This window comes from Myxine glutinosa, chromosome 10, assembly GCF_964187855.1.
Source record: "Myxine glutinosa chromosome 10, kmMyxGlut1.1, whole genome shotgun sequence".
Classification (NCBI taxonomy): Eukaryota; Metazoa; Chordata; class Myxini; order Myxiniformes; family Myxinidae; genus Myxine; species Myxine glutinosa.
The window spans coordinates 93441334-93456392 of NC_136270.1; the positions used below are offsets into that span (position 1 = coordinate 93441334).

General features: G+C 49.8%; 1 protein-coding gene across 4 annotated transcripts in view; it reads left to right on the plus strand.

Moving 5' to 3' along the window:
• VPS50 (VPS50 subunit of EARP/GARPII complex) overlaps positions 1-15059 on the plus strand; it is a 127702-nt gene that overhangs the window by 89972 nt on the left and 22671 nt on the right. For all 4 annotated transcript variants that reach the window (XM_068126479.2, XM_068126480.2, XM_068126477.2 and 1 more), the window contains exon 23: positions 13928-14076. In XM_068126479.2, coding sequence (XP_067982580.1) covers positions 13928-14076 — 149 coding nt within the window. The remainder of the gene's footprint in view (positions 1-13927; positions 14077-15059) is intronic.

Sequence of the window (15059 nt, forward strand, 5' to 3'; positions counted from 1 at the left end):
AAAGAGCTCTCTGAGGCCTTCAGAAAGAAGGTTATAGATGTCTACGAGTCTGGGAAGGGATTTAAAAAGATCTCCAAACAATTTGAAATCAATCATTCGACTGTACGGAAGATCATCTACAAGTGGAGAAGATTCCAAACAACTGCCAACTTGTTCAGGCCAGGCCGCCCCAACAAGTTCAGCCCGAGAGCAGACCGCAAGATGCTGAAAGAAGTTTCTAAGAACCCCAGAATGTCATCACGGGACCTAAAGGTAGCTCTTGCCACTGTTGATGTCAAAGTGCACGAGTCTACCATTAGAAAGAGGCTGCACAAGTTTGATCAACATGGTAGGTGTGCCAGGAGGAAACCTTTGCTGTCCAGAAAGAACATCAGGGCAAGACTAAAGTTTGCCAATGAACACCTAGGCAAAGACCAGCACTTCTGGAACAATGTGCTCTGGACAGATGAGTCAAAGGTCGAGCTATTTGGCCACAGTACCAGAAGACATGTTTGGCGAAAACCAAAGACAGCATTTGACCACCAGAACCTGATACCAACTGTAAAGCATGGTGGTGGAAATATTATGGTTTGGGGCAGCTTTGCTGCATCAGGGCCTGTGCAGCTCACCATCATAGAATCCACTATGAATTCTTATTGTACCAGAGGGTGCTTGAGGATAATGTGAGGCCATCTGTCGGAAAGTTGAAGCTCAACCGAAGGTGGACCTTGCAACATGACAATGACCCTAAACATACCAGTAAATCCACCAAGGAATGGCTGAAAAGAAAGAAATGGAGGGTTCTGGAATGGCCAAGTCAAAGCCCGGATCTAAATCCCATCGAGATGTTGTGGGGGGATTTGAAACGAGCTGTGCATGCAAGAAACCCCTCAAACATCGCACAGCTGAAAGAATTCTGCATGGAGGAGTGGGCAAAAATTTCTCCCAGTCGATGTCAGAGACTGGTAGACAGTTATAAGAAATGCCTACTTGAGGTTGTTTCTGCCAAAGGGGGCAATGCCACCTATTAGAGCCAAGGGTGTACTTACTTTTTCCACAAGCGAAATTTGCATTCATGTTTATTTAAATTATACAATGGACTACAAAATGTAAATGTTTCATGATATTTGTTTTATTATATCACCTTTATCTATCAATATTGTTGAAATGAAGACCAAATAGCTGTATGTTGAAATATGTTGAAAAAGTCAAAACTTTACATGGGGTGTACTTACTTTTTCACATGACTGTACATGCATATATACATACAGTGCATTCAGAAACTATTCAGACCCCTTCACTTTTTTCACATTTTGTTATGTTGCCACCTTATGCTGAAATCGTTTAAATTCATTTTTTCCCTCATCAATCTGCACTCAATACCCCATAATGACAAAGAGAAAACAGGATTTTAGAAAGTTTTGCAAATTTATTAAAAATAAAAAACTGAAATATCACGTTTACATAAGTATTCAGACCCTTTGCTATGACGCTTGAAATTTAGCTCAGGTGCCTCCCATTTCTCTTGATCATCTTTGAGCTCTTTCCACACCTTGATTGGAGTCCACCTGTAGTAAATTCAATTGATTGGACATGATTTAGAAAGGCACACACCTGTCTATATAAGGTCTCACGGCTGACTGCATATCAGAGCAAAAACCAAGCCATGAGGTCGAAGGAACTGCCTGCAGAGCTCAGAGACAGGATTGTGTCGAGGCACAGATCTGGGGAAGCCTACAAAAATTTATGCTGCATTGAAGGTTCCCAAGAGCACAGTGGCCTCCATAATTCTTAAATGGAAGAAGTTTGGAACAACCAGGACTCTTACTAGAGCTGGCCGTCCAGCCAAACTGAGCAATCACGGGAGAAGGGCCTTGGTAATCGAGGTGACCAAGAACCCGATGGTCACTCTGGCTGAGCTTCAGAGATCCTGTGTGGAGATGGGAGAAACTTCCAGAAGGACAACCATCACTGCAACACTCCACCGATCTGGGCTTTATGGCAGCGTGGCCAGACGGAAGCCTCTCCTCAGTGAAAGACACATGAAAGCCCGCTTGGAGTTTGCAAAAAAGCACCTAAAGGACTCTCAGACTGTGAGAAACAAGATTCTGTGGTCTGATGAAACCAAGATTGAACTGTTTGGCCTCAATTCTAAGCACCATGTCTGGAGGAAACCAGGCATCGCTCATCACCTGCCCAATACCATCCCAACGGTGAAGCATGGTGGTGGCAGCATCATGCTATGGGGGTGTTTTTCAGTAGCAGGGACTGGGGGACTGGTCAGGGTTGAGGGAACAATGAACGGAGCAAAGTACAGAGATATCCTTAATGAAAACCTGAAACAGAGCGTTGAGGACCTCAGACTGGGCCGAAGGTTCACCTTCCAACAGGACGATGACCCTAACCACACAGCCAGGACAACGCAGGAATGGCTTAGGGACAACTCTATGAAGGTCCTTGAGTGGCCCAGCCAGAGCCCTGACTTGAACCCAATTCAACATCTCTGGAGAGACCTGAAAATGGCTGTCCACCGACGGTTCCCATCCAACCTGACAGAGCTTGAGAGGATCTGCAGAGAAGAATGGCAGAAAATCCACAAATCCAGGTGTGCAAAGCTTGTCGCGTCATACCCAAGAAGACTTGAGGCTGTAATCGTTGCCAAAGGTGCTTCAACTAAGTACTGAGTTAAGGGTCTGAATACTTTTGTCAATGTGATATTTCAGTTTTTTCTTTTTAATAAATTTGCAAAACTTTCTAAAATCCTGTTTTCTCTTTGTTATTATGGGGTATTGAGTGTAGATTGATGAGGGAAAAAAATGAATTTAAACGATTTCAGCATAAGGCTGCAACATAACAAAATGTGAAAAAAGTGAAGGGGTCTGAATACTTTCTGAATGCACTGTAGATGCTATTTCAAAGGTAAGTGTGTGTATACCTCTAAGCTATCCTGTCAACCCCCTTAAGATCATCTACATCATCTGGAAGATAAACATAAATGTATAACATTGTTGTCATCACAGCTTGGCATAGTCGGTGACGTCCAGACTTTGTTTACTGATTCGGGTAATGAATGAATAAATCAAAATTATAACTTATTGTACTGCTGTGTCTTTTGTATTCCATTTAGATGATGAATAAAGTCAATTTCCATTTGTCACGCCATTGGCCTCTTTCTCAGGCCCCCTATCTTTCCCTCTTTCAGCCGTCAAATTTCCCAGCCTGGCCTTCCTGTTTGTCTAACCTGTGTTGTGTCGCTTGCCACCTCTCATTCTGCTTCTCACCCGACAGTAGTCTCATGTCCCACATCTCAAGTTGTATTGTTCTGGAACACCATTCCTACACAAACAACCATGCCACATCACGACATGCATTTGCTCAACTCCCAGGCTTGCTCTTTGTTAAACCATGTAAATCCCTGTTGTTATTTTAACCCCATTTATTATTTAATATTTTTACAGTTTCTTTTTCATTGCTCCTTGACATATTCTGCTCACTTGTACGCAATTACTCTTTCACATGTTCAATCCACGTGTTTATGTTCATCAAGGTATACATATATATATATATTGTCATAAAAATTGTCATACTTTGTGCGGACCATGTCCAAGACTGGACATGGTCCAAGTAGATGATGTAGACATGTCCAAGTGAGAGACACTTCCTGTTGGTCAGGATACATGCAGCAATAGCCAGTGTGGCACATTGTTTCTGGTACACCAGCAGTGAAGTACTTTTTGTATTTTCATAGAAATATTCATGGCTCTACTGAACATTAAAATGTAGTTTTCAGTGGTGGGGTGGGGGGGGGGGGGGGGGGGGGAGGAAGGTACAAAATGGCTGATATAAAAAGGTTATGATCTTGTGGCTAAGCTGTGCTATCTATTGCAATGGTTAAGTTTGTGCTCTCTCGGCCTGTACGATGGCTACCTCGACAGTTACCATTAGCCAGATCAGCGTTTAAGCTACCCTTCATGTACAGATCGGTGGATTTAGGTTTATATAAATAGCTTGTGGCGGACACGATGGCTCGCTGGCGCGATGACATCATTCCGCGCACCAAGAGGGTGTCGGCCACGCCCGAGGGGTAGGCGTGGCCTCGGGATATACACGGGGCTCACAGCCCCGAGCACGGCAGTGCTATAGTTTGATCCTTCGAATAAAGACGCTTTTGGTTACGTACGTTGTTGCTTCCTTTATTGGCAAGACAAGTCGTGCGCATAGCACCGCACTACATTGGTGACCTCCGACTAGTTCAGCCGACGCTGACCTACAGAACGTGCCATGACAAGCAGCAACGCGGTAGCGGTGAAACTCCCTGAGTTTTGGGAGGCTCAGGCCGAGGTATGGTTCATGCAGGCCGAGGCCAAGTTCCACCTTCGGGGCATAACGGCGGACGAGACGCGCTATTTCCACGTCATCGCCGCCCTCGGGCCCGGCACAGCCCCCCGAGTCGTGCCCGCCCTGCGGAACCCACCGGCCGACCACAGGTACGAGGCGCTCAAGCGTCGCCTCATCGCCACGTTCGGCCTCACAGAGGACGAACGGGCCGACCGTCTCCTGGACCTTCCCGACCTCGGCGACACGTGACCATCGGTCCGAATGGACCACATGCTGTCGCTACTGGGGGACAAAGCACCGGATTTATTTATTCCGGGCGCTCTTTTTACGCCAGCTACCGGCCCAGGTACGCCTCGCGTTGGCCGGTTCCAAAATAAAGGAACCCCGCGCGCTGGCCGTCGAGGCCGACAAGTTTTTCGCGGCGTGTGACACGCGGGCGAGTTTTGGTGCGGCCGTCGCGGATCCCGGGGCTGATGCTGATGCACCACACCTCGTGGATCCCGAGGCTGATGCACACCTCGTGGCCGCCGCCACGCCCCGCCCACCACCACCGCGAAAGCCGCGGCCTCCGCCACACCCGCCACAAGCCTGGTGCCATTTCCACACCAGGTTCGGCCACAAGGCAAAGAAGTGTTGCCCGCCGTGCTCGTTCGTCAAGTCGGGAAACGCCCGGGCCGACGCTCTATAGCGGCTTTGAGCGTCGGCCTTTCCGGCAGCCTTCTTTTTATAACGGACACCTTGTCCGGGCGCCGCTTTCTATGCGACACAGGTGCACAGGTGAGCGTTATCCCTGCCTCTGCGTCCGACAAGCGGGCCGGGGCCCCGCGTTGCTTGCAGCCAACGGAACACCCATACGCATGTTCGGGAAGCGCTGCCTCTCCCTGCGGTTCGGAGGGCAACGCTTCAAGTGGTCGTTCGTAACCGCCGGAGTGCTCATGGCATTGCTCGGTGCGGACTTCCTCTGTGCAAACGGGTTGTTGGTAGTTGTGAAGAACAGACGCCTCGTCCAGGCCGAAACGTTCAGCTCGCTTGCTTGCGCGCTGAGCAGCTCGTTGAGCGGCTCACCGAGCGGCTCTCCAAGCGGCTTGCTGAGCGGTTCGGTCCCGGCGAGGTTGGTTTGTACGCTTCCAGCAGCGGATGAGTTAACTCGCCTCCTCGCCAGTTTCCCGGCCCTCATGCGGCCCACCTTCTCGGCGGTGGCCGTGAAGCACGGTGTGGAACATCACATACCCACCGTCAGGCCACCAGTCTACGCCCGGGCCCGCCGCCTCGAACCGACGAAGCTCGCGCTGGAGCGGCTGAGCATCGTGCGGCGCTCCAAGAGTGCTTGGGCGTCGCTGCTACACATCGTGCCGAAGCCTGGTGGGGGATGGCAGCCGTGCGGGGACTACCGCCGCCTCAACGATGCCACCACCCCCGACCGTTACCCGATCCCCCACATCCAAGACTTTTCCGCCCGGTTGGCGAAAATGTCCTGCTTCTCTAAGGTGGACCTCATACGCGGCTACCACCAGGTCCCCGTCAGGCCGGAGGACATCCCGAAGACGGCCGTCATTACGCCATTCGGCCTCTTTGAGTTCCTTCGGATGCCCTTCGGTTTGAAGAATGCGGCTCAGGCGTTCCAACATCTGATGGACAGCGTCTTGCGTGACCTGGATTTCGTCTATGTCTACCTGGACGACATCCTCGTCGCAAGCGCGTCCTGTGAAGAGCACCTCCGCTATCTCCGCGCGCTTTTCGAACGCCTGGGCCAGCATGGCCTGATCGTGAACCCCGCCAAGTGCCGGTTCGGCGTCGCCGAGATCGACTTTTTGGGGCACCGCGTCACCAGGCACGGGGCCATCCCCTTACCAGCAAAGGTGGAGGCGGTCAAGGGGTTTCCGCGCCCCCGCACGATCAGGGGGCTCCAGGAGTTCCTGGGCATGGTGAACTTTTACCATCGGTTCCTGCCCCGCATCGCCCAGCTCCTGCGCCCCCTGCACGAGGCCCTCCGGGGGAAGCCGGGCAAAGGTGACGTTGTTTGGACCGAGCAGATGGACGCGGCGTTCGCGGGCGTGAAGCTCGCCTTGGTTAACGCCACCATGCTCGCGCACCCGGCGCCCGATGCACCGATCGCCCTCACCACCGACGCGTCGGACTACGCGGTGGGCGCGGTGCACGAGCAATGGGTGCGTGGAGCTTGGCAACCGCTGGCGTTTTTCAGCCGGCAGCTTCGCCCGCACGAACGCCGGTACAGTACCTTCGACCGCGAGTTGCTCGGGCTCCACCTGGCGGTCAGGCACTTTCGCAATTTGCTCGAGGGCCGTTCGTTCACGGCCTTCGTCGACCACAAGCCCCTGGTCTTCACGATGGCCAAGGTCGCCGAGCCGTGGTCGGCCTGGCAGCAGCGTCACCTCTCAGCCGTGTCCGAGTACACAACGGACATCCGGCACGTCGCGGGGAAGGACAACCCGGTGGCGGATTGCCTTTCCCAGTCCGTCGCCCACGCGGTCCACCTCGGCATCGACTATGCCCGGATGGCGGCGGACCAGACCACCGACCCCGACATCCAGGCCTTGCGGACCGCCATCACGGGCCTCCGCGTCACCGAGGTGCCGTTCGACGGCACGGGCACTGCCCTCTTGTGCGACGTCTCCCTCGGGCGGCCTCGCCCCATCGTGCCCGCGGGCTGGCAGCGCCGGGTTTTTGACGCCATCCACGGCCTGTCCCACCCGGGCACGAAGGCCTCCCAGAGGCTGGTCGCCGACAAGTTCGTCTGGCATGGCCAGAAGGTCGTCCACGATTGGACCAGGACGTGCCTCGCGTGCCAGCGCGCGAAAGTGCACCGCCACACCCAGGCCCCGTTGGCCCCGTTTACGGTGCCCGAACGTCGGTTCGACCACGTTCACTTGGACTTGGTGGGACCTCTGCCCCCCTCACGGGGTTTCACCCACGTCCTCACCATGGTGGACCGCACCACCCGGTGGCCGGAGGCCGTGCCTTTGGCGGCGACGACGGCAACGGACGTCGCGCAGGCATTCATCGCCACCTGGATTGCCCGGTTCCGCGTCCCCTCGGACATGTCGTCCGACCGCGGCCCCCAGTTCACCTCAGAGCTCTGGGGGGCGGTCGCGCGGGGGCTCGGTGTCCAGCTGCACCGTACCACGGCCTATCACCCCAGGCCAACGGCCTGTGCGAGCGTTTCCACCGCTCCTTAAAGGCCGCGCTCCGGGCCACCTTCCGCGACGGCGGCTGGGTCGACAGGCTCCCCTGGGTCCTGCTGGGCCTCCGGACGGCGCCCAAGGACGGCCTGCGCGCATCCGCGGCGGAGTTGGTCTTCGGACAACCGCTGCGGGTGCCGGGCGAGTTCCTCCCCGACTCCACGGCACCATGGTCCGCGGTGCAGCAGCGCTCCGCGCTGCAGGAGACCGCCTGGAGGTTCGCCCCGGTGCCGACGGCGCACCACGGGCGCCCGCCAACGCACGTCGCCCCGGAGCTTCGCACGGCGGGATACGTGTTCGTCCGACACGACGCCCACCGGACACCGCTGCGGCCCCCGTACGACGGGCCCTTCCGCGTGCTGGAGACCGGGGCGAAGCACTTCACCCTGGACATCGGCGGTACTCCTGACCGCGTTTCCGTGGACCGCCTCAAACCGGCCCACCTCGACGTGGACCACCGGCCCCGCCAGTGGCTCAGCCCCCGCGTCGGCCCCCCCCCGGCGAGCGGACCCCCGGCACCGCCCAACCCCGCCGGCACGCCGCCCCCTGACCCCGCACCCATCCCAGGGGCAGCCGGTGGCATCCCGGCATCCCAGACGCCGCCAGCCGCCAGAGGGCGCTTTGGCCGGGTCATCCGTTTGCCCCGCAAACTGACCCTTCAGGTGCGCGGGAATTCTGGGGGGGCGCGTGTGGCGGACACGATGGCTCGCTGGTGCGATGACATCATTCCGCGCACCAAGAGGGTGTCGGCCACGCCCGAGGGGTAGGCGTGGCCTCGGGATATACACGGGGCTCACAGCCCCGAGCACGGCAGTGCTATAATTTGATCCTTCGAATAAAGACGCTTTTGGTTACGTACGTTGTTGCTTCCTTTTTTGGCAAGACAAGTCGTGCGCATAGCACCGCACTACAAGCTGTTGGTTTTAAATGACAAATACAATTACAATTGTAAACCATCATGTGAGTTTTAAGCCTGACTCGAATCTATTCGGTTGTTACAGACTCAGGTTGAACAAACAGAATGCTGTGGAAGGAATGACAGTATCGGTGTTGTCATGCTTTTCTAATGTGTTGAGGTCTGCACGTTTGCAAAGGTCAGGTTGCAGGAAATGTGTCCCTTTGGTCCTTTCCGTTTCGACGTCGTGAAGCAGCGATGGGTGTCTCGTGCTTTGCGTTTCTGCACGGGCGGTGAAAGTGTCTGTCGTCTTGGCCTGGCTCATCTTCTGTGCAGTGGGATTGCTTAATACGAGTGTATCGCTTCGTCTTCTGCAAGTTGCAAATTGTGACATGATTGTCTATGCGGATAAGTATTAGAATTGGTTCTTCTTTTGCATTTGTAGAGGCTGATGGTAGAAGAAGAAGAAAAAAAAAACAGATTCGAGGAGATAGTTTCAAAAATTTGCAAAGGTCCTGTAAGGCGGAAGAGATGCTGAATTTTTTTTTCCCCTATTTTTCATCTTTTTAATGAAAAATAAATTGCAGAAACGTTGCGAATAATTTTTTTACAATATTTTTTTGGGCAAAATTTTTTTATTAAGTGAATTAACTACATAAAAATATCCCCTCCCCACAGCCTTGCATCTTTCTGTTGTGATTATATCGTCTTGCATCCTATGACATCATACTTGAAATAAGTACTTTGTTCGTCTTCCTCATTCCTTCCCATTTGGATCTTCACCAAATCAAATTCATGTACACACACACACACACACACACACACACACACACACACACACACACACACACACACACACACACGAAACTGAATCTTTGAAGAATTGAGGCTTATGATGCTACATTTTATTCCACACTGGGGGATCAGGCGTTGGTCATACAAAAGGACTTAACTAAGGCATTTAAAACAATGTTCCTATTGAGGGTGGATTTTGTTTCCTCCCCACCCAGACTGCATCCTCAAGCCAGCCAGCTGGGATAAGATTCGCAAATGGCCATCCTTTCATTGGTTTTACCATACAGCTCAAGTCAGGAAGTGCTCTCACTTAGACTCGGCCGAAGCCTGCAACAGGTAATTGTACCCTCAGGAGATTCTCTCCAAGCAGATGGCAGAGCCAGGCCAAGACGAGGCAGCTTGTTTCTTCTGCATTACTCCTGATCTCTTGGGACTCCATCTGTTGGCTGCTGTAACATTCATAAAATCTCCATCAGTTTGTTGCTGAAATTGTCTGGTCCTCTAGGTCTCGATCAAACATTCCACTTAATTTTCAATGTAGATACCGCCCCTCTGTTGTTTGGCTCTTTAATGAACCTACGAGGATGTTTGAAGGTTTCACCTGCACATTTTCTTCTGGAGAATTTGAAAAGAACAACAGATTGTTCAAAGCACGTGGAGTGGTGGCAACAACATCTGGTAATTCCTGTGTGAAGTGACGTCACAGCTGTGCAAACGATTCTAAGTATTCGAAAGATTGTAGAGAACCTTGTGCCATGTGCCGTGGAACAGAATCTCTTTATGTATACGCACTCTTCATGGGATAATAGTGTACGCTATTGTACACTGCTCCCCCTCAATTCCGTCTCCATGTGCTGCATAGCGACATCGCCGGGTGCTGAAGGCGCCCCGGCAATGTCTTGCGCTGGAGGATATGTTATTATTTATTTGGCATGGGCACATTGTACTTTGAATGTAGCTCTGCTGGTTCTATCTGTGAATACTATAGTTGATTATACTATATATTGATTAAGCCAGATGCCTTAGCTTCACATATGATTGCCTGGGGAGAGGCGTAAATTCTCTATGTAAATATGTACCATGTAGCGCCACCTGGTGGTGGCAGAGGGTATTATAATTTCCTTTTTTACCTGGGCAATGCTAAGGTTAAAGCATTCTCTCTTCTCACGGGTAAATTTGACCTCCTTCCCTTCTACCCCCCACCCCCCCTCCCCCAAAAAACAGTGGGGCCTATCAAAGCTTGGCATCGTGCGTCAGATATTTACAGCGAGGAGGGGTGATGACTAATTGGACCATTAGTGAAGCAACCGGTAGGCTCTGCTGGTGAGCAATAAGACTGGTGTTGGCTTAACGGTTAAAGGGGCTGGCTTAAGATGTTAGGGTCTTGAGTTTGAGCCCCGTCGTACCATTAAATAACACCAGGTGTGATGCCTCAGCCTCCTGAGTACCAGCTTTTTCATAACGGGAACAGCATCAGCAGCACAGCCACGCTTCCAGAAATGATGCAACCAGCAGCTGCAGGCTGCATACGAAATAATAATAATAATATATAGGCCATGATTGTAAATCATATGTTCCTCTGAATTATTTTTCTCACAACCTTGTTCAAGGTACAAGATTTTTAAAGAATCCCAACTATAATTCATGAACCGGTGTTTGTTTGCCGCGCTACTCCTCCTACATTTCTGGGCCGATTACATCCAGACTTGCTGCATAGGATCAGCATGACCCCAATTAGTGTATCGGGGTGTTTTAGCTTTGCCCTTGGTCTTGGGGGTGTTGGGGGTAGTGAACGAAATTCTCTATGTAAATGTGTAACGTGTAGCGCCACCTCTAGGTGGGAGATGGTATTACAAGTCCTACCCTTTACTGTGCAGTATTCCTGTCCCCACATTTCGCAGTACAGTGAGATGTTTTGAACTATAAGCAGTAGGTAGTTTTGCTTCATGCACATGACCCGAGTTATTTGTTTTATTTTCGGGAGCGATTGAGGCAGCTGTCAGTTGCCCATACACCGCCCAAATAAAGGTATGTGTCACGTGTTGCATGCTTCGAACAAGATCACCCATAGGACGGGTACTCTGCTCGTGTATATGAAAACTAAAAAGGGAAAGTAATCCCAACCCCTTTCACCACTCCTCACCCACAACCATATAATATATTTGTTTTGTTTGCTTTTTGTGTGTTAGTCTTCGAAGTGTAAATATATTCTGACTTATCGTAATAAATGAGTGCATTAATTGACTTCATGGGCCAAGACAGAAGCCTCATGGTGTTGGCAAGTTAGTTGTATCACAGTTGTTAATTCTTTATATATGTTGAATTTTGCTTTATGATTCAGTATCTTCTTAGTTTATGATTTTAGTATGATTTTGGAAAAAATCCTGTATTTTCGAAATATAAAAACTATATGCTTTGAATGAAAGGGATGGAAAGGAGGTGGAGGCTGGGTGCTGGTAATGGTGGTGGGGTATTATATTATGTAAAGCTTAACAGTACTTGGCAAAGACTGCGCTTTGGTGTTTTTTTTCTTTTTCACTTCTGTTGTGTTTTGATTTTGCGGTCTTCGTAATAAATGAGCTACAGGACGTAGATGCAAAACTAAGGATGTTCGATCAGTTCGCGAGAATCCCCTGAATGTTGGAAGTTTTCTGTACATTACATAATGACTGCCTTCGTTTCAAAAAAATTTTGCTTTCACTTTTAAGACCAGACTGTGTAATGGTTAGAGCGTCCGCTCCGAATCTGGGAGATCAGCGATTCAAACCCGGGCCAAGTCAAACCAAAGACCTGAAAAATGGTATAAAGGGTATAAAGGTGAAAAAGTGATGGTGGAAGGAACAAAAAAGTGAGGGTCTCGGCCGACGTTCCACAACATGGTCAAGAATGGTTGTGGACGCCTACTAGTAATAATAAAAAAAACACTTCACCAAACTACCAACTATTTTTCTCCATAAATCTGAAACTAGGCCTTTTTATCAATGTAGTTTGCTGAATTCATCATTCACTCTGAGCTTAGATACCAGTTTTACACTCTTCAGAGCATGGAAATGCTTCCTCTGTTAAAATGGCGAAGGCTCGTGTGGAAACAACTGACCTTTATGAGACCACCCAAACACTTTTTCTTGTTTCCTTTCCCATTGCGCAGCCACACTCAGAATCGCGATTCGACGATCTGAACCATTTGTTTAAAAGAATCACTTGCTTTCATACACAAGGTACAGGTTGCTGAAAGAATCACAGCCGAGTGTTGACAGGTCCGCAATCTGGGATCAACAACAACACAACATGCATTTTAAAGGCCATTTTCCCTGCTAGAGCGGGGGTTAGCCTTGCGGTCCCCATGACAATCTTCTCCATTTTGCCCTATTTTCTGCATCTCTCCTTGTTAACCCCCTTGCCCGCATTTCTTCTTCCACCATCTTTAGCCAAGTCTTTTTCGGTCTTCCCCGTCCTCTGCTTCCTTCTACATTCATTTCCATCACTCTTCTCAACCAGTCACTTTCATCCTTCCTCAACACATGACCAAACCATCTCAACCTGTTCCTCTTCACAGCATCAATCACAGGCTCTATTCCCATCATCTTTCGCAATTCATCATTTGTCTTCCTCTCTCTCAACGATACTCCGCACATCCATCGAACCATTCGCATTTCCACCCTTTCCAACCTTCGTTGCTGCTCTACGTTTATTACCCATGTCTCGCTCCCATAAATCATAACACTTCTCACACATGCAGCATACACCTTTCCCTTCAGCTTCAACGACACTCCCCTCCTCATCAGCACGCCACCCAGTTCCCGAAACTTATCCCAGATATCTTATTCGCCGAGACATTTAAAACATTCAACCCTCTCTTGTAGATCTAATGTTTATCGTTAAGAGTGTATTTATGCTCTACTAGGGCATGCCCGTACTATATCTATATCTAAAATTATATCCCCCCCTCTATTTACATGAAATGGTTTGGTCCATGAAATGTTTTGGTTCATTCGCAACGCCAAAGCGAACGGCGAACGCTTTACATGAAATGGTTTGGTGCATGAAATGTTTTGGTCCATTCGCAACGCCAAAGCGAACGGCGAACGGCTTGCGAGTACAGTGACAATCCCCCCGGGGTTTTTATTAGTTTTAAAACATAGTTTAACGCCAACATAGCGCCAACATAGTTTGCAAACGTGAAATAAATGAATACGCTCTCAAATGTGCCATCCGAGGCAGAGTGTGTCCGCCACGTTCGGCACACGCGATAGCTCGCTGCTCTCTGATTGGTTGAATCGTTTTTTGGACATAGCTCGGTAAGTAATTGTCCGATTAATATGAAACCTTGAAAAGGCACATCCTCGGGTCCCCAGCAATATACCTGGCAAGTTTAAAGTATATCGGACCCGTGGTTGTCGAGAAACAGCGGTCACAGACAAACAAACGTACAAACAAACAAACACACAGAGATTACTGGAATTATAGATAGATAATTGTGTTGTTTGAGATCTTCAGTGTGAAAGAGCCTCGTTCTGCGTTAAGGAGCCGCCTGACTAGAAGAAGGAGCGGAGACGGAGACGACGGAAGATGCATTTGTGATACGGGACGATAACACTTCAAGCTAAACTATCTTCGCTGGTGTTTTTATGTCCCTTAACCGATCTATCCTCCCTTCCTGTGGCAATGCAATGAGCTATGGCTTCCTTCGTTTACAACCAATTACTTTGTCATCCAACAGGAGCCCACAGGGGACAGCCAGGGACCGGCGGGTTTGGTGGATGAGAAAAAGGAAAAGCTCCCTTGTCCGCACCTCAGCCACCTGGTGGACCTCAATAGCAGCAAGGGCTTGTATGGGACATCTGAAAGGAACGTGGCAACGGAATCCCTGTAGGCCGTGCTTCAATGCTTCATCCTCACTTTATTCTTCTGTTCATTTTATTTCGTTTACATTCATAAAATTTCGATGATCAGTTTTGCAGCAGAATATGATTTCGTCTTGAACATTCTTCCTGGAAACAAATTGCTAACCTTTGATTGGCCTAACTATTAGGCCAACCACAGGTTGTTAGCACTGTTTCTGTATATTCCATATATGTTGTACTGTTGAAATCTGTGTCTGTATGTCCGGTTTCCTATCTCTCTCACCGCTTTGTGCATCATCATCAAACGTCCATAAGCTTAATTATTATCAATGTCTTACAATTCTGCTTATGGCATCTAAATTTACTTCCAACTTTCATTCTGTGTTGAGGGCTGGCAGGATACCTTAGAGGTACGCACACCTGGCTCTGAGTTGTTTTAATTCAGCCTGGGTTCCAATCTTGCCCAGGCTATAAACCGTCATCCCGGCGTTTCGCTGTCATGGCGATGCGATCACTGTGTGTGCATTGAGTCCTTCGCGAAGAGTAGGCAAGCTATCGCCGACATCCTGAATGTTTGTGAAAAGACTTGATCCAAAAACTTTTTCCCGCCAAACCCATGAAGTGAAAATAATTGTGGCCATTAAGGACTCATCGCCCCTCCCCTCACCCTGCTCCAGTGATTGCCATTGCTGATGACGTCACTGCATTTTTGAGATGGGCGGGCTTCGAGCCCAATTGTCATGGGATCATTGTTGTCATTATCGCCATTTTTTTCCTGTTTTGCATGGGATTGTTGATGTTCTGTGGCCCTCTCATCCTAATAGGGTTGATCCTATCAAATGCCATTCCATCCCGTCATTCATCGTTGAAGGGTATCTCGGCCAGCACTTGTACAATGTAAAAATCCCTTGATCAAAAATGTTTGTCGAAATACTTTTTATTTAATGATTGTCAAGAACATCAGTTCACTTTCTCAAGGCCTGACCTGTCAGCCTTCCACTAATTATT